The 27,383-nt window shown below is 54.1% G+C and overlaps 1 protein-coding gene across 1 annotated transcript; it reads left to right on the top strand.

Annotated features, from left to right (window-relative positions):
- Positions 1-6,318: 6,318 nt before the first annotated feature.
- LOC308237702 (low affinity immunoglobulin gamma Fc region receptor III-B-like) lies at positions 6,319-12,941 on the top strand (the record flags this gene model as incomplete). The annotated part of the gene is made up of 5 exons (XM_080648652.1): positions 6,319-6,358; positions 7,238-7,258; positions 7,573-7,830; positions 10,287-10,541; positions 12,757-12,941. 5 exons carry the CDS (start codon positions 6,319-6,321, stop codon positions 12,939-12,941), a joined length of 759 nt encoding a protein of 252 aa, XP_080504778.1.
- Between the last annotated feature and the right edge of the window lie 14,442 nt (positions 12,942-27,383).

The following is a 27,383-nucleotide window of genomic DNA, read 5'->3' as shown; positions in this document are numbered from 1 at the left end:
CCATAGGAACACACCAGCAATCAAAGACATGCAAATACAATGGAAGACCCGGCTCTCAGCCATGGAGCCACCGAAGATTCAGAAAGAGAATGTGAGCCAGTGCATTCCCAATTGTTTGAGAGTAAATTCAAACAATTGTTTTGGAAAGAAATGTGGGAATACTCAAAAGCTCACAAATGTATATACCTGTGACACTGTAATTTCATTTCTTGGAAAATGGCCATTGGAAATAAGCCAAAAAATATTTTAAAAAAATACTGTTGGTCTCTGCAGCACTATTGAAAATAATGAAAATTAGAAAAACCTAAAAATGTCCAAAACCTGGAAGTCTGGCTTTAGATGAATTGCTCTGTAGCTATGTCAGCTGAAGCCCCCGGGCACTGAGAGGTGTATGAATCAGTTAGGTGACTGTGCAGCAAGTTCCAGAAAACTCCACTCCCATGGCTTCCACGAGAAGGAATATTGTATTATCTCCCATGCCAAGGTGAGTGAAGACGGGGCAGTTCCAACCCTGTCACTGCTCTGTCTTCAGACAGCTTGGCGGAAGAGAGTAAAATACTCCGGTAACTCCATAATGCCGCTTCACCAGACTCTTCCCGCCTGGCCTCGCTGCCTCCGCATGCGGCCACTCCCCTGGCGGAGCGGAGGCTGCAGCAACTCCAAGCATGGCGCTCTTCAACATCACCGTGCCCAACCTGGCAGAGGAGTCCTGCTTCTTAGCCCAGAATCCCCAAGCAGGGTGCCCTCCAGAGTTCATTGTCCAGAGCTGGGTCACGTGTTCAGTCCTGAGTCAATCACTGGTGAGCACATTGGTTCTCAAGATGTGGTCCTGAGACCAGCAGCATCAGCTGGACACGCACTGGAAAGGCAAATTCTCAGCCCCGGAACCAGGAAACCTGAGCATGAGGCCTCCCACGTGTCCTCCGAGCCTTCCGGGGGCTCCTGCAGCTCCAACGTGAGAACCTCTGGTTTAGACCAAACCAAAGTCACCCCTGGGGCTGGGACAAGCTCCCGGCACCACGCGGCGGGACAGAACCCTGGTCCACCCGCAGGAGGAGGGAGGGGCCCGGGGCAGGCAGCTCCGGGGAGGACAGGCCTGCTCTGCGCCCCGAGTCTGCCAGGAGGCAGAGCCCTGCCCTCCACCCTGCCTCAGAAGTATTCGCTGCATTTTCTCCGATTAAAAGAAATGTGGAAACGCTGGTGATGTGTGTGTATTTGTGTGCCCATGTGTGTGGGGATTGTCATCCTATATAATAAAAGAGTAATATGCAAATTAACATCACTCTGCTACACCCACAAGCCACGCCCATAAGCCATGCCCACCAGCCAATCAGGAGCGAATATGCAAATAAACCCAACCAAGATAGTCTCGGCCACAGAGAGCAGGAGGGAGGCTTGAGTTTCCCCGGCGATGGAGGAAGCCAAGCTTTCCGCCTGCCCTTGCCAGCCTAGGCCTCCACTCAAGGCTACAAAGTTTCAATGATAGAAGATACATAAACCCAAACAGAAATGGCAGCAGCCACGGAGCTGGAAAGAGCAGGAGGCTAGGGTTGCCCCCGGTGATGGAGGAAGCCAAGCTTTCCGCACACCCTGGCCGGCCCAGGCCTCACTTAAGGCTACAAAGTTTCAATTACAGAAGATACATAAATCCCCCCAAAAAATGGCTGCCGCCACAGATCAAGCAGAAGGCTTGACTCCGCTCCAGGCTACAAAGTTTCAATTGTAGAAGATAAATAAATCCCAGATACCAGGGCCTCCACTTGGGTCACCAGGGGGCGTGGCCAGCCTGCAAACCACCACAGGCCCCTCGCCCAGGCTGCCCCACGCCCCAAGGGAACCCCACTCTGATCCGGGACACCCTTCAGGGCAAACCAGCTGGCCCCCACCCGTGCACCAGGCCTCTATCCTATCTAATAAAAGAGTAATATGCAGATTGACCATCACTCCAACACACAAGATGGCTGCCCCCATGTGGTCAAAGATCCTGCCCCCATGTGGACACAAGATGGCCACCACAAGATGGCCAGCAGGGGAGGGCAGTTGGGAGGGACCAGGCCTGCAGGGAATGGCAGTTAGGGGTGACCAGGCCTGCAGGGGAGGGCAGTTAGGGGTGACCAGGTCTGCAGGGGAGGGCAGTTAGGGGTGACCAGGCCTGCAGGGGAGGGCAGTTAGGGGCAAACAGGCTGGCAGGGGAGCAGTTAGGCATCAATCAGGCTGGCAGGGGAGTGGTTAGAGGGTGATCAGGCTGGCAGGCAGAAGCAGTTAGGGGCAATCAGGAAGGCAGGCAGGCGAGCAGTTGGGAGCCAGCAGTCCTGAATTGTGAGAGGGATGTCCGACTGCCCGTTTTGGACAGTCATCCCTTGAGGGGTCCCAGATTGGAGAGGGTACAGGCTGGGCTGAGGGTCCCCCCCCTCCCCCGTGCACGAATTTCATGCACCGCGCCTCTAGTCAAAAATAAAGTTGCAGAAAGTCATGTAATAAAATGTGTAAATATAAAAACAAAACACAGTAGGTGTGTGCCCGCATGAACACGTGCACAGGGAGCTCCCGAGGGACACGCCTCTTTTCTGCGGGCGGGTCGCCCTGAGGGCTGAGGCCGGGACAAGGGTGCATTTTGAAACAAAAATGGTTTCAGCACTAACAGCCAAGTCGTGCGGGAGGGATGAGAACTGCGCAGCCATGTGGCCCCGCCCGACGCCGCAGCGCAGCCCCCCTTCCCCTCCCACCCCCCCACCCCCCCACCCCCCGCTTCCACTCCCGCTCGGGACGTGGTGCGGGCCCCTCCCGTCCCGCCCGGCGCCTGAGAGTGAAGCCGAGCTTTCCGGGCGTCCAGTGACTCTCCATCCGAGAGGGGCGCTGCCGGGGAGCCCTGCGCCCCCGCGGCTCTCAGTGGGATTTGCCGCCGCCCGAGCGGACGCGCCCGAGCCGGCCCTCTGACCACGGGGCGCGGAGGCGGAGGGACCACCCAGCGCCGCCCGGGGACCTCCCTTGATGAGGAAAGGGCTCGGGACGGAAGTGGGGACACCTGTCAGACCGAAACCAGAGCCCGGGCTCACTTCCTCCTGCGCCCACATTCTCACACCCCACCGGTCCGCGGGGAACGCCGCTGCCAGTTTGGGGGCGGGGTCTGCTTGCGTCCTGCTAAGAGGCAACAGGGCGGGGCTGGCGGCCAGGCTGCGGGGGAGGCCTAGAGCCGGGCTGGGGGGAGGGGGCCTGGAGCCGGGCTGGGGCGGCGGCTTGGAGCCAGCTCCCGGGCAACACTGCGTTTCTGGAAATCTCTCCTATGGCAACAGGCATGTTAGTGTGATGACCACAGAAAAATAAACCGGCTGTGGCTTAAGGTCACGCACAAGCCACTTCCATTCCCTCTGGTTCCGCCCCTTTTGCCTCCATCCATCTCTTCCTGGTTTGGGGTTCACTCTCATCTTTCCCACCGCCACCTCCCTGACACCCATCTGCCTGGGCTCCCAGACCCTGGGCGCGCCCGTGTGCCTGTCCGTCCTTCTGAGGCTCCGCCATCCTGGCTGATGTCCCTCTCTCCCGGGATCCTTGGGACCCTTGTCTCGCTCTGTTCCCTTGGTTCTTCTGGATCTTCCAGCCCCAGTCAGCCTCCAGGGCTCCCTCTCAGCCTCCCCCTCCCCCTTTTTTACTCTCAGGACCCTTCCTAGCTCTTCTCTTTTTACTGCAGACGCAATGGTAAACGTTTTCAATAAATGATTTTGATATCTTTTGCATTTGTAGTTCAGAGGTTACTATATTTTGCTATTAAAATGAACAAGTAGAATATTTACTTAAAACTTTCCGTGTGAATTTGATCACAGGTTCCCATGGTCTGTGAAAAGACTTAAATTTCTTGCCCGGCTGATGTGGCTGGTGGTTTAGTATTGACCTATGAACCAGGAGGTCACGGTTCAATTCCAGTTCTTGCAGGCTCCATCCCCAGTGTGGGGCGTGCAGAAGGCAGCCAATCAATGACTCTCTCATCATTAATGTTTCTACCTCCCTCTCCCTCTCCCTTCCTCTCTGAAATCAGTAAAAATACATTTTTATTTTTTTTTAAAGGAGAGAGATGAGACCTGTCTCCGACCCTGGAAGCTGGGTGGGCCACCACAACTGGCAGAGCAGTGGTCACAGTGACCTGGGGACAAGCCCAAGCCTCTCCCTAAAACAAAATAAATCTCCCTCTAGGAGCTCCCCGCGTGTCCCCCAGGCTCTGATGGTAGCAGCCGTTTCAGAATCTGACATATTAGGAAGAAAAGGGATTGACTGGGTGGGAACTGGAGGCAGCCAGCCGACCCCACTGCTGTGACCACTGAGACCGCCGTCCCAGCGGAGACACGGCCAAGAAGGGTCCTGTGGCTGCTCTTTGGCTGCCATAACAAAGCACCACAGTTGAGGGAGCGGAGACAACAGACCTTTATTTTCCCACAGTTCTGGGGCTGGAAGCGTGAGGTCCAGCAGTTGTCAGGGCTGGTTTCCCCTGAGGCCTCCCACCTTGCGTAGAGACTGTTGTCTTGTCTGTGTCCCCACATGTTGGCCCTGGGCATGTCTGTCCTAATGTCTCCCTATGGACACCAGTCTTATCGGATGAGGGTCCACCTTAATGTCCTCGTTTTAACTTACCCCCTGAAACAGCCCACCTTCAAATGCAGTCACACTCTGAGGTTTGAGGTTTGAGGACTTCCGCGTGTAAACTTGGGAAATAGCTTAGCCCATCACTCTAGCCCGAGATGGGAACAGGGGCATGCAGCCCTTGGGTTTCTGCAGGGAAGCAATCACCACTTTCTATTAAGACTTCTCAAGGTCGGGGCTCCCCCGGGAGCATGAGATGCTGGTAAGAAGAGGGGGCTCCTGGTAACAGAGATGCTCAAAAGGACTAGTGAACTCACTAAAACACTCTTGTTTCTACGCGGTCTTCAACCAGCACTTCTCAGGCTTCTGTCCCGCAAGCCCCGTCCCTGAAATTGATCAGCAAATATCCTAAGCGCCTCCCCAGGGCCACGCTGGACTTTGCTGCAGCCTTTTGCACTGTGACTTCTCCCTCCCTGAAGAGGGGCCTCTGGCTCCCTGTTTGTTTTCCTCGTAGCCCCTCCTCCCCATCTGCTCTGTCAGCAACTCTCGGCTGGTGCACACTTCCAGGGCCCAGTTTCTGGCCTGGTCCTCCCCATCGTCCCCATCCTCTCCTGGTTCCCCTTTTCCGATGCTCTCTAGTCAGATTCTCGTCGTCCGTGGTTACCCTGACCTAGAGCCTCTGGCGGGCCTCACAGGGAGCTCCTTGAATTACAGGGAAAAGGGGTACATTTTCATTTGTTCTTAGGAGAGGACCTAAAGCTTTTATCAAAAGTTTAAAACATCCACTTGTCTCCTAAACTTGTCTTTTGTCCAGACCTGTCCTCTGAGCTCCACGTGTCCCCTGCCTGCTTGACATCTCGCCTGAAATCACCACAACCACCTGTACCCCATCACTCTTTCCGACCCCAGCCTGCTCCTCCTCCCGTCTCCAAGTCCATGAAATGGACACCATCCTCCTGATCACCCACATCCAAGCTGAGCATCACCCAGACCCCTCCACCACCCCTCCTGGCCCATTGCTCACCCACATCCTGCCCACTCTACCTGCTCCCATGTCTGCAGTGCAGGCCCACTTCCCTGACAGACAACCCCTGACTCTCGCCTGGGCTGTTAATGACTCCATGCCCGCTTGGCTCCCACAGCCAGGGTTTCTTTTCACAGACCATGGGAACCTGTGATCAAATTCACACAGCAAGTTAGGAGCCCCTGTGGGTCACGACCCCAGGGCATGGGCATTTTAAATTTGAAAGAAAATGTTGATGAAGTTAATATGGGGTGAGGGACACTTTAGGTCTAAAGATTGAAATGCCTGCTCTCTGTACATAGGCAGCAGACAGGAGGGAGAAGGTCTGAGATGGAGATAGAGACCCTCAGGAAACACCCTCCCTCGTCCCAGTCTTGTCCCCGGGGTCCAGCTATCCCCTTCTTGGCACTGGGTGGCCCCAGCCCCGCTGGGTGGGGCAAATGCCCTGAGATTTCTGAGGATGCCCCAGGGACTGTGACCTGGTCTCAGCACAGACCCCCGTGGGGCAAAGGGACACGCCCACCTCAGCTTCTCCCCCAGGCTCTGCCCCCAGCCCCCACCCTGGGCTCCCTTGTCCAAGTTTCGATCAGGAGTCAATAATGCTCCCAGAAAAAGGAACCTGCTGAGTAGTGGGGTGCAGGGGGAGGCTGCTGACTTCCTCTCTCAAGCCAGCTAGATCACTGTCAGCTTCACCCGGGCACTCACTCACTCTCACAGCCAGCATGTGGCAGCTGCTGCTGCCCAAGGTCCTGCTCCTCCTGGGTAAGTCGGCTTGCAGTTGAGGGAGACACTCAGGATGCCTGGGATCAGGCCCCGGGTGGGACCCTTCTCATGTCGACAGGCAGCCAGCCCTAGACTTAGCTCGTAGGACAGACCGCTGGGAGGCTAGAGACAGGGAGGCTCGCTCTGAGCTGGGCCCTGTCAGGAGGTGAAGGGCACTGCGACGCCTCCGTCCTCTGTTTCCCTATCGGCAAGTTGAAGAGTCTGGACCAGCCAGACGGTCCCTAAGGGCTGTCTCTTCCATGGGACACCCCAGGGTTCCTCTCTAAGACTGCATCTCTCTTCTTCCCAGGGGACGGGGTTGCGGTTGTTCCTAGGCTGTCGTTCAGGGAAATCCAACCCATATCACTAATTAGGGAATTTGAACAGGGACCGAGGAGTAACAGGATGCTTTTGAAAACAGGGATTTGGGCCAAAACCGGTTTGGCTCAGTGGATAGAGCGTTGGCCTGTGGACTGAAGGGTCCCGGGTTCGATTCCTGTCAAGGGCATGTACCTTGGTTGCGGGCACATCCCCAGTGGGGGGTGTGCAGGAGACAGCTGATCGATGTCTCTCTCTCGATGTCTCCCTCTCATCGATGTTTCTAGCTCTCTATCCCTCTCCCTTCCTCTCTGTGAAATATCAATAAAATATATTTTTAAAAAAAGAAAAGAAAACAGGGATTTGGGTAGACCATGGGGGCAGGGCAGGAGTCACAGACATCGGAGAATAGAGTGTAGGCAGCTGGACAGCTGGCCACTGTCTGTATCCTGGTTCCGGTGCCGCGGGCCCAGGGGCAAGGCAGGCAGGGCGCCGAAGCTCAGCCCGCTGCAGCCGCCACTCCTGCTGTGCTCAATTTTTGTTTCACTCTTTTCTCTGCAGCGTCAGCCGGCACCGGAGCTGGTGAGTCTGCTTCCAGGTGTCAGACTGATCCAGTGAGGCCCTTAAGGACGCAGTAGCCACGGGCTGTGGCCACGCTGGGTGGCGGGCCAGCAGGGACAATTGCCCCAACTCGGTGGGGCTTGGCCCTACGCTCCTTTAACCAGTTTTCCTCAACATAAAAAGGCTGAAAGTGGGGCCAAGTGCCTCCAAGCCAAGATGCTCTAAGGCCGAGTCCCAGACCAAGGCGGAGCTGCCAACTGTGGTTTGGCAGGGTGGGTCCGGGGAGGCAGGGCGGGGATCCCGGCCGCCTCACTCACATTCTCCTGTCTCCTCAGAAGGTCTCCAGAAGGCTGTGGTGTCCCTGCATCCGGAATGGGATAGGCTGCTCGAGAGGGACAATGTGACTCTGAGGTGCCAGGGGGCCCAGGCTGAGGGGCACAGTTCCACACGGTGGTGGCACAATGGCCAGCTCCTGCCAAGCCGGACCTCCAGCCACTTCATCGCCTCCGCCAGCGTGAACGACAGCGGGGAGTACACGTGCCAGACCAGCCTCTCCAGCCTCAGCGACCCGGTGCCGCTCCAAGTCCGTGCTGGTGAGTGGCTGATGGGGGCGAGGGGAGTCGCCAGTGAAGGGTGACAGGAGGCTGGAGAGGCTGCAGAGAGCCAGGTGATGTTCGAAGGGTTAGAACTCAGATGAGATGATCCGTGACCCCTGTGAGGTGCATTAGCGTTAGGTCCTACCCCGGTGAGCTGGGGGTCACGCCTCGCAAGTAGAGACACAGGACTGCTGCCCAGGGCCGGGAGCCGCACCCGCAGAGGACACACAATAGTATTTATTGCATGAAGTAATGGATCTGTTCTCAGGACCTCCATCTCCTTCTCACTCTCAGGCCCACAAAGCCCTAAGCCGTCCCCACACCACCCCTAATGGCCGAGCGTCTCTTTCTCCCATCAGCACCACTCCCAGCATAAATGTCCCTCCAACACACATGTCCTCGTGTGCCCTGCACAGCGACTGTGGAGTGAAAGTGTGTGGTCAGTGGGACTCAGGCACCAGAGGCAGGTAGGGGCGCACTGAGGCAGGTAGGGGCGCACTGAGGCGGGGACTCTCTTGTGCCCCTGGAATTGCACCGCAGGCCTGTACCTGCCGAGTCCCCTGCCAGCCTGACCCCAGCAAGGCTGCCCATGTGGACAGTGGGCAGGCAGAGCAAGCCCATAGGGAGAGCCCATGCGAGCGGACCTGCCACAGAGTCCAGGCAGCTGAGCCCGAGCTGGTTTGGGGGCTCCCCTGCCGCTGCCCGTTCCGGAGCTGACACCGCACGCACAGAGCCCCGGGAGGAGTTATTAGCTGGCTGGGAGCAGAGTGCCACCTGAGACCAAATAAAATGGGGATTTTCCAACAGGAAGCAATAGAACAGTCAAGTCTAAGAGTTGTCAGTTTGTCTAGAGACTGGCTTCAGAAGGCCAGCCAGTGAGGGCTGTGTGAACTGTGACGCTGACCGCTAACCTCTCCAGGTGGGTCCGCTCTCCTTCGGCTCAGGCTCGCAGCCCGCAGTCCCCGGACTGGGCAGCCCTCACCGCCCCCCACTGGGATGTTTCTGAGTCTAAACTGCAGGTTCTTTGGGGTTAGGGTCACGGTCCTGGTCATCTGGGTGTCCCCAGTTTGCACATCACAGATACATACTTGATAAAATGTTTGTCAGATAAGCACATGAGTCCAGGACAGGACAGACAGGAAAAAGTGTGTCTTCCAAAAGCCACCAGGCCACATGCACATGCACAGCATCTTACGGCCACCACGTCATGTTACTAACGGTCCATCGCTGCTCTCGCAGTAAGTGGGTGCACAGGGTGTGGCCTCTTCTGATAGTGATATTTATTGATAAATAATGAAGGTTACCTTCTGTTTGGCAAATATTCCAGGTAGAGAATTTTTATGTTCTGCCAATTTTGTTTAGCATAAGGTCGCCTATTCTTTAAATTATAATTAGTTCTATTGTTTTGTTCTGCTCCAGAAGCCATTTGGGTTTTCAAAAATGTGTGAAAGTGAAAGGGAGAAACGCGCCGACATCTGAAAACAGTGCGCAGGTTTCCTTTCTGTTTCTGGGTGTGTCCTTTTTGCATTCTGTCTTTTTAACCTAACGTTGTCTCATGAATGTTTCTCATGTCATTTTAAATATATTTGTACTGATTTCAGAGAGAGGAAGGGAGAGGGAGAGAGACAGACACATCAGTGATGAGAGAGAATCATTGCTGGGCTGCCTCCTACACCCGCCCCCTCCCTGCCCCTTGCCCCCACCCCCCACCCCGCCCCACTGCGGATCAAGCCCGCAACCTGGACATGTGCCGGGACCGGGAATTGCACCGGGACCTCCTGGTTCATAAGGCCACGCTCAACCACGGAGCTGCACTGGCCAGGCCCTCCTGTCATTTTAAAGATTGTCGGCAATTCCTCTTTGTTGTCCAGCCCCGCCTCTGGCCAGCCCGCGGTCTCTGGCTCCACGTGGAGCCCGGTGCCGGCGAGGCCGCTGAGAACGGTGTCCTGCTGCCCTAGGAGCTTCTCTCCTGGAGGCTGGGCCCAGAGGCCCGGTGGCCCCTCGGAAACGCCCAGTTCCCACGGGCACCCCCCCCCCCCCGCCCCGTCTCTCCTCCTGCCCTTTAGTCCTTCGCCCCTGCCGCCGCCACTCCGGCCTTGCCCTGAAGCTGCACGAGGCCCCATCCTCCTGCAGCCCCCTCCCTCCGGAGGCCTTCCCCTGGTGCAGCCAGTGGCCTGTCCCGGCCTGGTGACTGGGCGCTCTGGGCGGGGCGGCTCCCTGTCACCGGCCATCGCCAGCCCAGGCAGCCCCTCCCCGCGCCTCTGTGCTGGCGCGTCCCTCACCCCGTGAGACAGAGGCCTCGGGGTGGCTCCTCCTCACGCAGGCCCCGCAGCTCTTCCCAAAGCGGGCGGTGGGAAGGGCTCCCGTCTGCTTCCCACCTGCGGGACCTGGGGCGCGTGTCCCCCCACCCGCGCTGGGCGCTGAGGCCTCGGGGCCTGCGGCCTGTCTTTCAGCCTGGCTGCTGCTGCAGGCCCCGCGGTGGAAGCTGCGGGAGGGGGACCCCCTGGTGCTGCGGTGCCACAGCTGGAAGAACGTCCCGGTGCGCAACGTCCAGTACTTCCAGAACGGCCGGGGCCGGAGGTTCTCCTACCGGAACTCGGCCTTCCGCGTCCCCAGGGCGTCGGACGCGCACAACGGCTCCTACTTCTGCAGGGGCCTCATCGGGAAGCTGAACGTGTCCTCCGAGGCGGCGGTCGTCCTGGTGGAAGGTGAGGGCTGCAGGCGCTGGCTCAGCCACTGAGTCTCTCTGAACCCCAGTTTCTGTAACTAAGACAACTGACGGGTGTGGGGCACCGTCCGTGGGCGGGACGCTGTGCTGAGGGCCTCAGCACCAGCGCCCCCTGATGGCCACGCACCGCAACAGCGGATGAGCTAGGCCGCGCTGACTCCGCAGGAGGAGCTGGGGTGAGGGGGCGGGTCACCTGTCCTCAGGTCACAGCGAAGGTCCAAGCCCGCTAATCCAGCCACGCCATCACGTGTGAGCGTTGTTCACGCACCCATGTCTTCTGGTTGGCTTGGCCCATGACAGATCAGAGCGCCCCCCCCCGTCAGAGCCACACACACACACAATCACACACACACACACACACACACCGCTCCTGGGCTCCTGGTGCCACAAAATGTCCACCTGGAACCAGACCCAGACCCATAGCAAAGCAGAGAGAGACCCACACCTAATGCGACTTTGATACAGCAAAGCCATCGTTTGTATGAAAATGATCCCACTGTGTTTAAATGTAAAGTAAAAACACTCTCAACTGGTGAGGGAAAGAAAAGACAAAGAATGAAGCAGCTGGGCCAGAACGCCAGCACTTAGCAAATGCAGGGAAAGAATAGGCGAGAGTTCTCTGTATGATTCTGGTAACGTTTTGTCAGTTTGAAATTAAATCAAAATTAAGAGTTAAAAGTTGAAATAAAAAATCAAGTATAGCCTGGTCACTGTGGCCCAGTGGTTGAGTGTCAACCTATGAACCAGGAGGTCATGGATGATTCCTGGTTGGGGCACATGCCCAAGTGTGGGCTCAATCCCCAATCATGCAGGAGGCAGCAATCAATGATTCTCATCACTGATGTTTCTATCTCTCTCTCCCTCTCCCTTCCTCTCTGAGATTTTATATACTATAGCACACACACACATATATATACTAGTGGCCCGGTGCACGAAATCCATGCACATTAAAAGGGGATTAATTAGAGGAAATAATTTAATATTGCTATTTCCCTTTCTCTATAATAGAAGTGTCAGAGATGAAAGAAAATTAGTAAAATGTATATGAAAACCTTCCTCCTGTCAGAGTCTGGGGCACATCATGGGACCCAGAGTCAAGTCCCCGCCCACCCACAGCACCTCAAAATTGTGTGAGACCCAGACCCGGCCGGCCCCCCTCCCCATTGGGCTATATCCAGACCTAGCCAGTCCCACCCTTGTCAAGCCCTGCTGGGCAGGGGAGGTAGTCTCAGGTCCCCTGGCCCCGCACCAGGATGGGGGGCGTGGCCTGAGGTCCCCCAGCCCAGACCGGAGTGGGGGGGCATGTCTTGAGGTCCCCCGTCAAGCCCTGCCAGGTGGAGGACACAGCCTGAGGTCCCCTGTCAAGCCCCACGGGGGCAGGGGAGGGCGTAGCCTCAGGTCCCTGCTGATTGCTCATTAAGGCTCCTTATGGGAACTTGGCCTCAGCTGTGGGTGCAGCCATCTTTGTGATGGAGTGATGGTCAATTAGCATATTCCCTCTTTATTAGATAGGATATATATATTTCCTGTATCTTAAATCCAGTATAATGTTTCCAGTCTGTAGACAGCGGCAAGGAATGAGTCTAAAGCAGCCGTGGGCAAACTACGGCCTGTGGGCCGGATCCAGCTGTTCTATCCGGTTCTCTTGCTCTCCCCTCCGCTCCTTTACTTTGAATTTATATTAGTTCACACAAACACTCCATCCATGCTTTTGTTCCGGCCCTCCGGTCCAGTTTAAGAACCCATTGTGGCCCTCGAATCAAAAAGTTTGCCCACCCCTGGTCTACAGCTTGTCATCAGGGGCTCAGGGGTGAGAGCCCGTGCCCCACCTCACTCCCTTTGGATTAGTTCCTGCCGATAAGGAGCAAATATCAATGGCTCGCTGTTTGTCAGATTTCCTTTAGCAACAACGAGCAATGTGGGGAGAGCAATGAGTGTAATTCTGAGACACTGAAATTAAGAAATAATGTTTTCACACCAACTTAAACTTTGACAGCTTTCAAAATCCACACCAAACCCAACATCCTAACGTGCTTGGCCCTCCCAGTGGTGGACTCGCTCAGCCCAGCCAGGCAGAAGCCAATGGGAGAAGCAAAGGCAGGTGTCAGCATGGCCCTCCGCTAATGACCTTGCTCTTGATTCCAAATTTCTGCCTTAACAACGGCTATTTCTCTGCCTCTCTGCCTCTCGCACAGCGCTGGCCATCCCCCACATCTCCCCAGGGCGCCTCACCCTGCTCTGCCTGCTGCCGGGACTCCTGTTTGCCGTGGACACGGGGCTGTATTGCTCCGTGCGGAGAGGCCTTCGAAGCTTATTGAGGAACAGGATAAATGACACTGTCACTTGGCGCAAGAGCCTCCAGGACAAGCAGGAGCAATAAACGCAGAACCTCTGACCTTCAAGCCTCAGAGGGAAGGCGGGGGGGGGGGGAGGAGCAGGGGGAGCAGGGGGAGCAGGGGGGACATCCAAAGGACTTGTGTGCATGCATATAAGCATAACCAATGGACACAGTTGGTAGGGGTAAGGGCATGTGCTGGGGGCAGGAGTGGATGGGGAGAGGTCAATGGGGGAAAAAGAGACATATGAAATACTTTCAACAGTAAAGAATTCAAATTTTTTTTTAAAAAAAGCAGAACCTCTGAGCCCCTCTGTGTTCGCAGCTCCATCATCCCCACACCCCCCTGGCAGGGGCAGGAACTCCACATGTCAGCATGGGCTGAGGGGCCTCCCCCCAACTCTGTTTTCTCTTGCTCTGCAATGGAAAGGAAGGGCCAGCAGTGGTTTTTTATATTATTGTCATTTTTAGCTCAATCTGTTTTTTTTAATTTTATTTTTAATTGCAGTTGACACAGAATGCCATACTGTTTCAGATGTGCACACCGTGATCCAGCATTTCATGTCCCTTACACAGCGATCCGGGCCATTACCGTCAGGGCCAACGTGGAGCCCTGGCCGTGGCATTGCCAGACAGTGAGGCTGCAGAGCCGCACAGCACCCGGTGGGGCAGAGCAGAGCACAGTCTCTTGGGCGGCGAGCCTTGATGTATGAACCTGTTTTAAGTGACTGGGCAAGTGGATAAGAGCATGGATGTCAAGTGCCGGCAGGCAGTGGTCCGCATCCTGCTGTGGGACGGGTGCCACCGGGTGCCCCGAAACTCCTCCCGACAACAGTGGGACTGCTGGGGTCTAGGAGAAGCAGCAGGACGGGGGAAGGGGGGCTGAGAAAGAACAGGCGGTTCAGGACAGACTAGAGTGTTGGGGAGCACAAAAGACTTGGTTAGAAAGTTGGGAGGAGGACATTCTGAGAAAAGGGGAGTGTGTGGAAGGCCTCCTGCCCTGTTTATTGGCATTCCGACTTAGGGGAGTGCCGGGGGCTAAGACCAACAGTAGTTAGCATATTAATGCAGTATTCAGCAGGGCTGAAAATCAGCATAACATTGCCCTGCTGTTGTCCAAATGGCTCAAGGCAATTCCCTAACCTGATACTTCTTTTACTGTTTACAAACTTTACCTTTGATATGCCTGTATGCATTCCTAAAGGGCAAATGTGTATTCGAGTGAATAATAAGCTGACAGGACCCAGTTTTCAGGGAGCTTCTCCACAAGAGGAAAGTTTTCCGCCTGGCCCCCCCATGCCTTCTAAATTCCTATTGTCTGGTGTTTCCACTTGTGCATGGCCCCTTCTTTAAGTCCTGAACCCTAGCTGCAAATGGATGTGGATTCACAGGGGAGACTTAGGGGTGTGTTGAAAGCAGCACCCCTGATTATTCCTTGACCTTTCCAAACAAGTCTGTGCACGTGCAGACCCCCGGGTGTTTACTAGAATCCTTATACTTAATCCCTGGATGTCCTTGCCTAGAAGACAATGTACACATGTGTCCTCCCAAGATTACCCACCCTACGGATTGTACCTAAAGATAAAAATTGCAGTAAAGGCCTAACCAGGCAGGCAATCGAGGCTGCCTGGCCACTAAAGCCAGGGGCCCCTGAGCCCTCTCTTGCACAGTCAAACTGTGTCTGAGGAACCTATTCATCTGTCGTTCAGGGGCTGCTGGTCAGCCCCCGCACTAGAGGACACCCCAACGGACCATCTTCCTAGGACACAGGGGCCGTGGAAAATGGAGGTGTCGGGAGCCCCTTGTAAGAATTGGGGTGGCCGTGCCTGTGTGAGGAGCCATGGTCCTGGGGAGAGAGCTGTGGGTGGACGGGTGGGAAAGAAACACACAGCCCACCCTGGGCCCCCAGGAAGGAGAGCGGCGCTGCTGTCCGTGACGAAGCTCCGTGAACAGATGTCTGTGCTGAGAAAGGGCGACAAGAAAGTCAGCCACAGCTCCCAGGAAGCCTGGGCAGAGGAGCACACGCTGCCGCAGGAGAGTGAGCATGAGAGAGCAGGGGCGGGACTGCGAACCAGGGTTCCTGCTTCACTAATTCAGGTCTAGCTTTGTTCACGCGGCTCATTAGACAAATATTAGATAAACCCACTGAGTTCAACTGTGGGCCTTTTGTTGCCAGGCACCCCCCGGGCTGCCTGTCGCTGTGTCCAATCAGGAAGGCAGGGTTGAATCATAGAAGGCATTTATTGAGAAGGCCAGCCAACCACGAAGACAGGGTGCTTACAAGCATCCAAAGCCTGCCTTTCCACAAGGTGAGGGGACAGGATTACATAGGAAAAGTGGGCTGGGGTGAGGTTGGGAACGTATGCGGTGGCATGCAGTCCTGGGATCAGCAGAATCCAACCACTGTTCTTGGTGTCAGGCAATGAGATGACAGCTTAGCTCCTGGTGGGGTCGGCCTGGCCATGCCTAAGGGTTCTGCTTGCGCGCTGGGCACAGTGTACCTTGTCCGCAGCAGAATCACCTCCCCAATCACTTTGTGCCTGGGATCAGAGGGAGTGTGCAGGTGCACCGGCCTGAGAAAGGAAACTTAGAAAAGAAAAAAACTTAACCCCTATACACATATGTACTTTAGAATTTTGAACTAATATGATTACCTCTCAGATTAATTCCGGTGTCTATCTATCAGATCATAACCCCTATCACTTTGAATCCCTCAGCATGGCCCATGCGGGGGTGGGAGGGTGGAGCAGCCGCTGAGGGCAGAAAGCTTCCGAGCGCTCTGCTCTAGAAGCTCCACCGGACAGCTGTTGGCTCCAGCAAAGCATCTTATAAGACCTTCCTTGCTGCTCTGAGAGAAGATGGAGACACCATGGTGATAAAGCATCAATGACAAGATCCTTTTCTCCTCCCGTTGGGCGGGGTTGATGGACACCCCTCTCCATCACAGCCGTCTGGCCACAGCTCCTATGAACCAACCACTCAGCTTGCTGATTCGCCACATCCTGTCCGACAAGTGGGCACCGGGGCTTTTACAGGTGTAGGGAGGGGAGGGCGAAGGAGAACTGAGGTAGTTCAGAGCCTGGGGCAGGTAGGAGAGGCACAGGTGGAAGGAGGCAGGGGCCTGAGCAGAGGTTAGGCCAGCCACACTGTGCTTGTGGTGAGCTGCACGCCAAGACTGAGCGCAGTGTGAATGCTAGACGGGCTGCGGGCAGGAGGCAGTCCACCTGGACACCCTGCACATTCACCTCCTGCCTGTTTGGTACCTGCCCTGGACACCAGGAGCCACCACACAGGGTCACCCCTGGGGGGTGTCATTCTAGTGAGAACAACTACCGTGTTTCCCTGAAAATAAAACATCCTCCGAAAATAAGACCTACTTACAGGTTTCCTTCTGAGTGAAATATAAGGCATCCCCCGAAAATAAGGCCCCCAGGCTCTGTCTCCGACTGGCATCTAGCAACCAGTGACGTTACGGGGAGTCCTGACGTCACTGCTGTGTGGAGGCGGAGCGGAGGTCGGAGTGAGCGGTGAGCGCGGGGGTGGGAGAGAGGAGGAGACTTTCGCAGATGCGTGTAGAAGAACAGGAGGATTAGAGAGACGGGATGCGGCGAAGGTGGTGAGTGCTGGTCTGTCTCTGGTGACACTACCTGATGCTCGCGGCCGCCTTCATGATGACTGAAGGTTCTCAGTCAGTGGCAGACCCTGCTCCAGCCCAGATCCAGGCCCCAGCAAGCCCAGTGACAGTCCCCAGGCAGGCCCCAGGGGGTAAATGTCTGATAAAGGGGTAGGGGGGATGTCTGGTGAAGGTGTTCAGTGGCACAGGGGTGGGGGGAGGGGGATCACTTAAAATGACACAGGAGGATCAGAGGGGGCAATCAAAATGACACAGCAGGGTCAGAGGGGACAATCAAAATGACACGGAGGATCAAAAGGTGTTACTAAAATGGTAATCCCCCCTCTGATTCTCCTGTGCCATTTTGATTCCCCCCTCTGATCCCCCTGTGTCATTTTGAATGATCCCCCTCCCCCCACCTTGATACCCCAATTCCTTTCTTTTACCCCTAGAAATGAGCGCAAAAAGAAAAAGCTACTCCGTGGAGTACAAGAAAGGAGTCGTGGAAGACTCTTGGGGCCAAAATCTTACTGCTTTCTGCAAAGAGAAGATGTTGAGTATCCGATTGGTCCGAAAATGGCGAGCAGAGTATGGTAACCTCATTGAACAAGTGGACAAGGGAAATGCTAAAAAGCACAAGTGTGGATCAGGTCGGCAACCATTATTTTCCAAGCTGGAAGACCTGATCTGTGAATGGGTTGTTGACAGGAGAGCAAAGGCTTTGGTTGTGAATAGGGCTCAGATTCAAGAATTTGCCCTTGCAATGGCACCACAGTTTGACATAGCCCCCGAAGACTTCAAAGCATCACAACACTGGCTGGATAATTTCCTTCAGCGAAGTGAACTGTCTTTAAGAAGATCTACAACATTGTTTAGGTTGGAAGATACTCAAGTTATTAAGCGAGCACTTGCATTCAAGTCCTTTATTGACGATGCTGACTTCTCTAAATACAATCTTTCCAACATGATTGCTATGGATGAAACTGCAGTGTTTATGGGCCAATCATCTCAAACAACAATTGAACAGCGGGGTGCCTCCTTAGCGTACAATTCCCTCCACTGCTTACGAAAGTGCACGTGTTTCCTATATTTTGGCAATTCGTCTGGATGGCACTAAAATCCCACCTTTAATCATTTCTAAGGGCAAGAAGGAAAAGATTGAACGTGTTTTGGGCGTTTTTATTCTTGAAACTGAAAAAGCCTGGGCCACACAAGCAGTTATAAGGAAGTGGGTCGATTTAATGCTGCCGCTTGTTATGCGAGGGAGCCAAAGAGGTCTGCTAGTCTGAGATGCAGCCAGCACTCACCGCGCTAAAGACATGAAGACATTTCTTCACGAAAGAAAAATAGATCAGATAATGATTCCCGCAGGAATGACGGCCTATCTCCAGACTGTTGATATTGCAATAAACAAGCCATTCAAAGACAATTTGCGCATGGAAATTAATGACTACATTGAAAATAGAATGGAGAGAAATCAGCGTGGAAACTTTGTGAAACCTAAACTGCAAGAAGTTGTGACTTGGGTGAAGAATTCATGGGAGAAAATCACTGATAGTTGCATTGCAAATGCACTGCGAGCAGGCTACCTTGACAAGAAGTACTCATTTAAAGACAGTGCTGTTGCTAAACATGAGAGATTTGGTCCACTGATTCTGAAAGAAATGGAGTCACAAGAAATTCACCAGGAAATTCAGGAATTGGATTGTTATGATGATGTTCCAGAAGATGATGACATGATTGTCATTGAATAAATGAGTAAATTCTTGATACTGTAGGATTCACAGTTTGTCTGGTTTGTGTTGACAACTACCGTACTACCGTACCGTATACAGGTAATAAATTTATTTTCATTTAACAATAAATGTGTACCGTATTCTTCTTCATAGAAAAATAAGACATCCCCTGAAAATAAGACCTAGCGTGTCTTTGGGGGCAAAAATTAATATAAGACACTGTCTTATTTTCGGGGAAACACGGTAGTAAAGAAGGAGGTGAAGAGGCTTCCTTTGCGGGGGGTGGGGGGGCGGTGTTGAAGGACGAATGGGAGTTTGCCAGGCAAAGAGGAGAAAGGCTGATCCAAGAGCAAAGCCAGAGTAAGAGTGAGGGCGAGGAGGGATCCAGGGCCAGATGGTGCAGGGCTCCGCCTCCCAGGCTGAGGAGCCAGCGCCGCCCGGCGGCCCCAGAGACTTTGAGGGGAACGGGTTGGCGTTTAGAAGCCTCTGCGCGCGCCCTGGGGGAAGGGAGGAGGGGGGAGCTGACGGCAGACACCCGCCAGCTTCCCGCGGCGATCGGCAGTGACGGGGAGGGAGGGGCCGCGGGGCTGCGGGGGAGGCGCCTACCCCGCGGTGACTCGGGAGCCACAGGACGCGGCGTGGCTGCAGGCCCAGGTTCCCACGAGTCAGGAAACCAGTCGCAGTAAGGCGGGCGCAGGTTTGGGGAGCGACTCACCTTTGAGTTATTGGGACTTACCCCGGAAGCACTCATTAAAGGGCCAGTCCCGTGCAAGTTCAGTACAACCTCCGTCCAGCAGCCAAGGGTTTTATGCCTAACGACAACCCCACGCAAGTGCCGGCACAGTCCCCGGGCCTGGGGGTGCCGGGGAGCCCCATACAAAAGAGGTCAGTAGGCGTCAGGACGCACGACCCAGGCTCAAAATGTAAGGCTGCGTCCCTGGGTGGGCTCGAACCACCAACCTTTCGGTTAACAGCCGAACGCGCTAACCGATTGCGCCACAGAGACAGCCGCAAGCAGCCCTTGCTGGCAAGTCAGTTAAACGACAACAAAGTCCTAGCGCCACATCTCCAAACACCTACGGTCGAGGCAGCCTGGGAGCTCGAGGACGGTCCCGCTCGGCGCCTGGCGCGCAGTTGCGCGTGAATCCAGCAGGTCTCCATCCGCGCTCCCCTCTGGGATCCGGAGGCTCAGGAAGGGGGCGTCGAGGATGGATGGACCAGCGGTCTTTGGGGAGCCAAGGTGAGTGCTCCCTGGCTCCGGCGTTCACTGGTTCTGCTCAGAGAAGTGTGTCCACAAACTTTTTTGCTGATCCAGACAACTTACTAATTCATGTGTACACGTGCGAGTACTAACTCATAATCATCTCACTGTGAAAATTTAAAGTACCAACTGTGTCCTGCAAAACACAAAACCTAAGTAAGGGAGCCTAGCATCTTCCACCCAGCGGTTCTGAAAGGTTCCTGCTGGCGTGTTAGGACCCGGGCAGAACACACTTTTTAGATGCCTGTGGTTGAATGACTTTCCCAAGGTTACATCGAACCCAAATCTCGGAGGGCAAAGACCCCTTTCCCAACATCATCAACCCGGACTCCGGGTCAGTGCCCACTGTCTCCCCCCGCCCCCCCCCCCCCCCCCCCCAGGAGAGAAGCTTCTGCCTTTGTCCCTGGGCCATTTCAAGGCCACAGGGTTCCTGAGTCCCATCACCTTCCCCGGGCGTATCTAGGCACTTGCCACACCGAGTCTTCGCCGCACTGGGCACGGGAGCACCGTCTGTCACCCGAGTCCCAGGCCCCTCGAGACCTCCACGCAGAGCCTCCTTTTCCGTCCTGCGCCGCCCTGCGGTCTAGCGCTTCCTGAAACGCCCAGTGAAATGAGCGCCACGTCCCGGAAAGCCGAGCCTGCACATGCATCTCCTCTCACGTCTGTGGCTGACCCTTGAACTGGGTACGGACTGAGCAGACTCCATGGGCCAGGGGGAAATAACAGCCAGAAGGCCAAAAGCTGCCTGCCAGCAGAAATTTCAAAAGCTGCCACCCAAGAGGAGACAGGAAAATACTGGAACTGCATAACTGTTCAAAAGTAGGAGAATTGTTAAAGAAATTATTATGTAGCCATAGGGTACAACACAATGAAGTCATTTAAATAATGTTTTAGACTAATATTTAATGAATATAGAAATATTCACATTTTAAAGTAAACACTCAAGTAGGTTAAAAAAATATGCACAGTATGATTCCAATTTCTCATTTCAAAATGCCAGGGGTAAACATACAGCAAAATATTAATAAGGATTTCCTGGATAATAAAAAGATGGCTGGCTTTTCTTTCTGTTTATTCTCTATATTTTCTACAAAGGCTATACATTACTATTATATCCGGGGAAAATAGCATCTTTTAGAAAATGAGCATATACTATGTGCCAGGTGCCAGTGCAGGGATTACTGCAGAGAACTCAACGCCGCCAAAGGTCTCTAAACCTTAGAGCTGGCCCGTCACCTTGCAGACCAGAAGCCGAAGCCCAGGGAAGTTGAATGCAAAAGCAGCCTGTTCGTCGGCGATAAAAGCAGGTCTCCGTCAGACCCGCGCTCTCATCTCCGTACTGCCTGGAACAGACAGAAAGGCGTTGTAGGGAGGCCGGTTCACCAGTTGGCGCGCCTTCGGGTTGTCACGGTGGGGACTCGGCTGCCACCGCCGCACATCGGTACGCGAGATGAACAAAAGGAACGGTGGGAATTTAGAGTTTGGGGCTGAAGGCAGAGCTGGGACCCTGGGGTTCTCCTCCGGTGGGCAGGAGAAGGCAGGTCGGGGGGCAGCGGGAAAGGAAGAGGACCGGAGAAGGTACGCCTGCCGGCAGATCAGGTGGAAACTTGATTGCAGTGTTAATGATCCAACGCATTTCCCGCAGAACCAGAGTCAAACCGCACTCACCAGAACTGTTGCCCGTCATCCACGAAATTCTCAGGCGAGACGAACTCTACAGAAAACCTAGCGTTCTGCAAGAATTTTTGTTTCAGCAAAGGGAAAACGTAGACAACGGCTTGGAGGAAGAGGGGGAAAAAAGAAACTGCACAGTCTCCCCGTCGGGGAATCGAACCCCGGTCTCCCGCGTGACAGGCGGGGATACTCACCACTATACTAACGAGGAGAATCACGTCAGGTTTTTCCAAGTCCCTATTTAGGAATCTACTTCTAAGCTTCCAAATAGATTTCTTATGTGACAGATGCAAGTTGCTGGCAAAGTTGCACATTTGCTGTCTAGAACGGGCGTCGGACCCTGGCGGCGATTGGGGCGGAGGGTCGAGGGGAGACCGCCCGCAGGGGGCACAACGTAATGGGAGTCCGATAGAAATTTAAATTTCCCAGTGGTCACATTCAAAAAAATCAGAAGAAGCAGGTGAAAATTTTCATAATCTACCTTATTTAACCCAATGTATGCAAAATATCACTTCAACATGAACACAATCAGATTGCTTTCTGTACTTAGTTTTCGCACCGGTATGTATGCTACTCTCACAGCACAATTTAGCTCGGACGTTGGACGTTACATTTTCACCGGAAAAACTTGGTCAGTGCTTAGATTTTATAATCTTGATGGAGGGAATGAACTCATACACCCAGTTTGTTCTTAGCGCGGAGAAAAGCACGTGTGCGTTGGCCGGGAATCGAACCCGGGTCAACTGCTTGGAAGGCAGCTATGCTCACCACTATACCACCAACGCCTTAAGCGCTTCTTTTCGGAAATCCTTACATGAGACTAATGCAAGCCGTGCACTTTCCCCATCTGTTTTCTTGTGTTTTGTCTGTGACTCCGAGGCGTCCTTTGAAAAAAAAGGTATCCCGTACTCACTCCTCCTGTCCTCTCGGCCATGTGGCGCCCCAGCACCGAGTCCACCGGGCGTCAGACCCTAACCACGATTTGAGACGAGGGTGGAGGGAGACCGCTGGCAAGGGGCCACCAGGCGTAGCTCGCCCGCCAGAGAAGAGGCGCCAGGGAAAATAGGTCTTTACCGTTTAGGATGGTGAAGCAGGGGGGGATCAGAGGCAGTTCTATTGGCCGTGCTTAGCGAAGGAGTCCAGGAACAGTTCTATTTTATTTAAAATCATAAACTTCACATTGAAGTCACCTGACATGACACCTCGTTGTAAGATATGTAACCTTAGGGTTAAGTAGAAGTTGTCTTTCGAAGCGTCAGGATGGCCGAGCGGTCTAAGGCGCTGCGTTCAGGTCGCAGTCTCCCCTGGAGGCGTGGGTTCGAATCCCACTCCTGACAAAGCAGGTGTTTTTTTCCCCTCCAAATCTACCTGTGAAGGTTGTTCTGCACTTAAATATGGAACTCAGTATTTCTTCTGTGGGCAGGAGACTGGTCTATGAAATTAGGGAGCAGTTGAGACTAAGGTCTATCCATAACTATGAAAAACACTTTTTCTTTAGACTCCAGTTTCTCAGTGCCTATTTATTCTTTTTTTTTTTCTGTAATATTTCTTTCTTTTAAAAAAATCTTTATTGTTGAGAGTCCCCCCTTTGCTCCCCATTGACCTCTTCCACTCGGCTCCCGCCCCACCCCAGGCCTTCACCACCCTATTGTCTGTGTCCACAGATAATGCATATAATATCTTTGGTTAATCTCTTCCTGCCTCCCCCTCCCCACTTCCCTCTGAGATTCTAAGTCTGTTCCACATTTCCATGCCTCTGAGTCTATTTTATTCATCAGTTTATTTTGTTCGTTAGATTTCTTGTTTGTTTATTTTGATTTTTAGATTAAATTGTTGACATATCTGTATTTATTGCCATTTTACTGTTCATATTTTTTATCTTTTCTTCTTCTTCCTCTTCTTAAAGAATACCTTTCAACATTTCATGTAATACTGGTTTGGTAATGATGAACTCCTTTAGCTTTTTCTTGTCTGGGAAGCTCTTTATCTGACCTTCAATTCTAAATGATAGCTTTGCTAAGTAGAGTAATCTTGGTTGTAGGTCCTTGCTACTCATCACTTTGAATATTTCTTGCCACTCCCGTCTGGCCTGCACAGTTTCTGTAGAAATCAGCTGATAGTTGTATGGGCACTCCCTTGTAGGTAACTGCTTTTCTCTTGCTGCTTTTAAGATTTTCTCTTTGTCTTTAGCCCTTGGCATTTTAATTATGATGTGTCTTGGTGTTAGCCTCTTTGGGTTCCTCTTGTTTGGGACTCTCTGCACTTCCTGGACTTGTAAGTCTATTTCTTTCATCAGGTAGGGGAAGTTTTCTGTCATTATTTCTTCAAATAGGTTTTCAATATCTTGCTCTCTGTTATTGTTCTGGCACCCCCATAATGCGAATGTTGATACACTTTAAAGTTGTCCTTACACTATCTTCATATTTTTGGATTCTTTTTTCTGTTTGCTCTTCTGATTGGGTCCTCACTGAGTCTTTCCTTTAGGTGCGTCACTTGTGGATGTGTACAGGTGTAAGCTATGGTCTGAAGCTGTGCACTGGGTGCACTGGCTCTACCCCTCCCCGCTGAAGGTGCAAAATCAGCCACTGCCTGGGGCCACTGAGCTGGAGCTACAGAGAGATCTGCAGATGGCTGCTACTTGTATAGGGCTAGGAAGTGTTCAGGAGAGATCCAGCTGTGAAGCAAGGCAGGCTGCTGCTAGCACCAGGTCTTGGGCCTCTTACTGATAGATTTGGGTCACGCTAATACCAGCTGCTCCTTGCTTGAGGGATTTTTTTAAAGTTTGAAGCCTGAACCAGGACAGGCCATTCATATGGGAAAGCTGCTGCAAACAGCTTGGGTGGGGCTGTAAATTGGATAGGGCTGAATCTCAGGGAATCACCAGGGCAGAGCCAACAATGTGAGCCACTCAGATATGGCTCTGGGACTGGGCGGTCCCAGCTCAGGAACAATGATCCCAGCAAGCACCCCATCTGGGAGAAAGCTGCCCCGAGTTATTGCTCCAATGCCAGACAATCCAGTTTCTCCCAGTATGTCCCTGCATCCCCCAAAGCCACTGCCTGGCACTGGAGCTCAGAGGAAGAGGGAGGCTGTAAGTTCCTACCCCAGCCCTTTAAGAGGCATTGCCTGGAGCTCCAGCAGCCTCCGTGTCACTCAGCCACAATCCCTGCTGATTTTTACAACCCAAAGTTGGGGACTTCTCTTCCCAGCTCTGGAGCAGTGGGCTGGGGTCTGGTGTGGGACTGGGACTCCTTGCTTCTCACAGGAGGCCTCTGCAGCTGAGATATACCTCCTGATTGAAAAAAAAAAGAGAAAACTCCACACATGGTTGTTGGACCATCCTTCGCCTCTGCCCCTCCAACCAGTCTCAGTGTACTTTCTTTCCTTCTCTAGTTGTAGGACTTCCATTCAACCAGATTTCAGGAGGTTCTGAATGACGGTTGTTCTGTATTTTAGTTGTAATTTTGATGTGGTTGTGGGAGGCCTCAAGTACCGGTGTTTAGTTACACCACCATCTTTTCATTCATTTCTTTTTTCGACAGCGATGCATCGAGCCTTTTCTATATGCCAAGCACACTAGGGCAGGCCAATAGCAGTGACTCCTCTGACGAAAAGAAAAGGCCTCAACCCAGATCCCTCAGTTTGCTGTAATTGTCCTGAGATTTTTCAGTGCTCAGGCAGTGGTGTCAAAGCCTCAGATTCCCACCCCCCGACCCACTCCCACCACCAATTCAAATTCAGTAGGTTTGCCAAGTCACCAAAACCAGGAAAATAACTCACCAGGTGGAATAAGGTTGGGTGGAGTCACAGAGAGGAGAGGTAAAGTCATTGAGTTGCTTATTTCAACTCCTTTTTCTTGATGATGGCAAAGAAGCCAGTTTCTGATGTGGGAGCAGTTGGTGATGCAGAAATCTTGCTGTCATTTGGGGAAGAGGGAGAGTGTCCAGCGGAAGAGGTTGAGTGTGTGAGGTCCCCAAGTGTGAGGACAGAAGGGCCTTGGGTTGATTAGTGAAAGTCGGCCAAACTGCAGTCTTGGTTATTTCCTAGACTCTGATCTTGGGGAATGCCTTTGACCTCTTCCTCTGCTTAGAGGGAGTAGAGGTGGTATTGCTGTTCGGGAGGTAGCCTAGGAGCGTAGTAGCAATGCAGACCTCAGACCCGGACTGCATCATAAGACCTCCAGGGGCTCCACATGCTTGTTGAGTGTGGTTAGCACTGGGCTGTCGCACCTATCTTTGTGAAGGTGGCGTTTAACTTGGACTGTCTGTCCCTTCTTCTCACCAGGCCCCCTTTACTCTGGATCATTTGAGCACTTGCACCGTGCCTAGAACAAAGACTACAAAAGTTAAATTACAAAATGTGAACTGAACACGACGGTGGTGCACTCACAGAAGACAATGAAAACTGAAGCCAAGTTGGACCTGCGTCACATGATCGAGGTAAATGAAACAGGCCAGCGAGCCAGGACGAGTGGAACAGGGACACTGAGGCAGAGAGCTGAAGGAACACACTGCAGAGCAGTGCACAGCGGATGCAGAAGGTGATGATGACGGACCTCCGTTGAGTTTCAGCTCCAGGGCGGCACCAGGACCAGCGGTGATGACTGACGACCCCCTGCCCTGACACTGACCCATCGGTGGAGACCACGGCCCTGGAGGAGCCCACGGCCCTAAGATTCCCGCCTGCAAAGGAGAAATAAACGCCTCAAGACAAAGGACCAGGGCCTGCTCTCCCTCTGGAGGGCAGCCCGCGCCAGTCCCTTTCCCTCCTCTCCCCACTTCCTCCCCCAAAGGCACCTCCTAACCCCAAAGGACCCACCAGGCTTGCAACCAGGGAGCATGGGCAGCGGCAGCTCGCCCCAGGCTCCCCCTGACCTGACTCCAAGCCCCTTTGCTCTGACTTCCCAGAGAGCGAGGGGCCCAGCCTGGGCTCTCCCGTTGCTTCTGGAGGAGTCACGAAGACTCCACAAACGCTGAATGATGCGGTGAGACAGGCACTCGCCCTGTGACCTTCTTCCCAAACACCTGCCTAATCATGACCAAAGCTAGGTCAGCCCCACTGCGGGGCCACCGGCTTAGCTGCCGGGAGGGTCCGCCCCGCCTGCCAGGGAGTCGCAGGTCGGCGGCAGAGGCGGTGGCTCTCGCCGGCAGTGTAATCGCTGTTTTAAAGTCTTGGCACTGTTTGGCCTTGAAACAGACCGGCAACCTTGTAGATTGGGAACAGAGGGGCGTCGGGTTCCCGCTGCTGATGGAACCGGAGGTGTGGACGCGGAGAAGAGTGATGCTGCAGTAGTCGCCCCTGCGGGCATTGGTGGTTCAGTGGTAGAATTCTCGCCTGCCACGCGGGAGGCCCGGGTTCGATTCCCGGCCAATGCAACTTGCTGTCTTCTCCTTTTTACCACGTGGCACTTAGAGCATGGAGGCAGGAGAAGCCAGTCAGCGGAAGGCTGGGCTCCTCGCCTGGCCCCACTTCCCAGCGGTCGCCTTCAAAAGAGCCGGGACCTAGCGCTGGGGCGCGGGTGACCCATCCCCCTGTGGCCAACCCCCTGGTGGCGTGATCCTGCGGGCCGCAGCCTCGACCTCGTCGTCCTGAACCCGGAATGTCGTTTGAACTCAGGTTTTGCTTGGCGTCGGCGCCCCCCCCCCCCCCCCCCCCCGAAAAGCCAAAGGACTCGGAGCCGCGGAGGTGGAGACTGAGGAGAGAAGCGCAGGGGCCGACCGCCCCCGGGCGTGGAATCCGGCCTGGCGGCGCAGGGGCGCCCCAAGGTCTCCGTCCAGGCCCGCTGTCGAACGCCCCGCAGCTTTTATGTGACCTTTGTAATTTGCCCGATTCAAATGAAACTACTACTTTTAAGGAGAAGCGAAAAGTGCCTCTTTTCTCCTCAGATGGCTCTCCTCCTGCAGGAAGCGGGGGCCAGGGGAGGCGTGGGGCCGGGGAGGAGCTCTCGGTCCGCCCTCGCTTCCTCCAGGCTGCCCTCCGGGATCCCTTCCTCTCGGGTCTAGGCCACCTGCCCGGGGCGGGGTTGGGGCATTTTAGCCAAGGGCCTGAGAGAGAAGGGGACCGGTGGCCTGGCCTCTTCAGGGACTGCCTGTCCCAGCTCCCTCCTCCTTCCCTCCCAGCCCTGAGCCTCAAAATCCCCACCACCACCCACCCACCCAGAGCTCCAGGCCCAGCGCTGACGCCAGCATCCATCACTCACACGC

This window comes from Plecotus auritus, assembly GCF_963455305.1.
Source record: "Plecotus auritus genome assembly, chromosome: 12".
NCBI classification, from domain to species: Eukaryota; Metazoa; Chordata; class Mammalia; order Chiroptera; family Vespertilionidae; genus Plecotus; species Plecotus auritus.
This window is presented reverse-complemented; position numbering and strand designations above follow the sequence as displayed.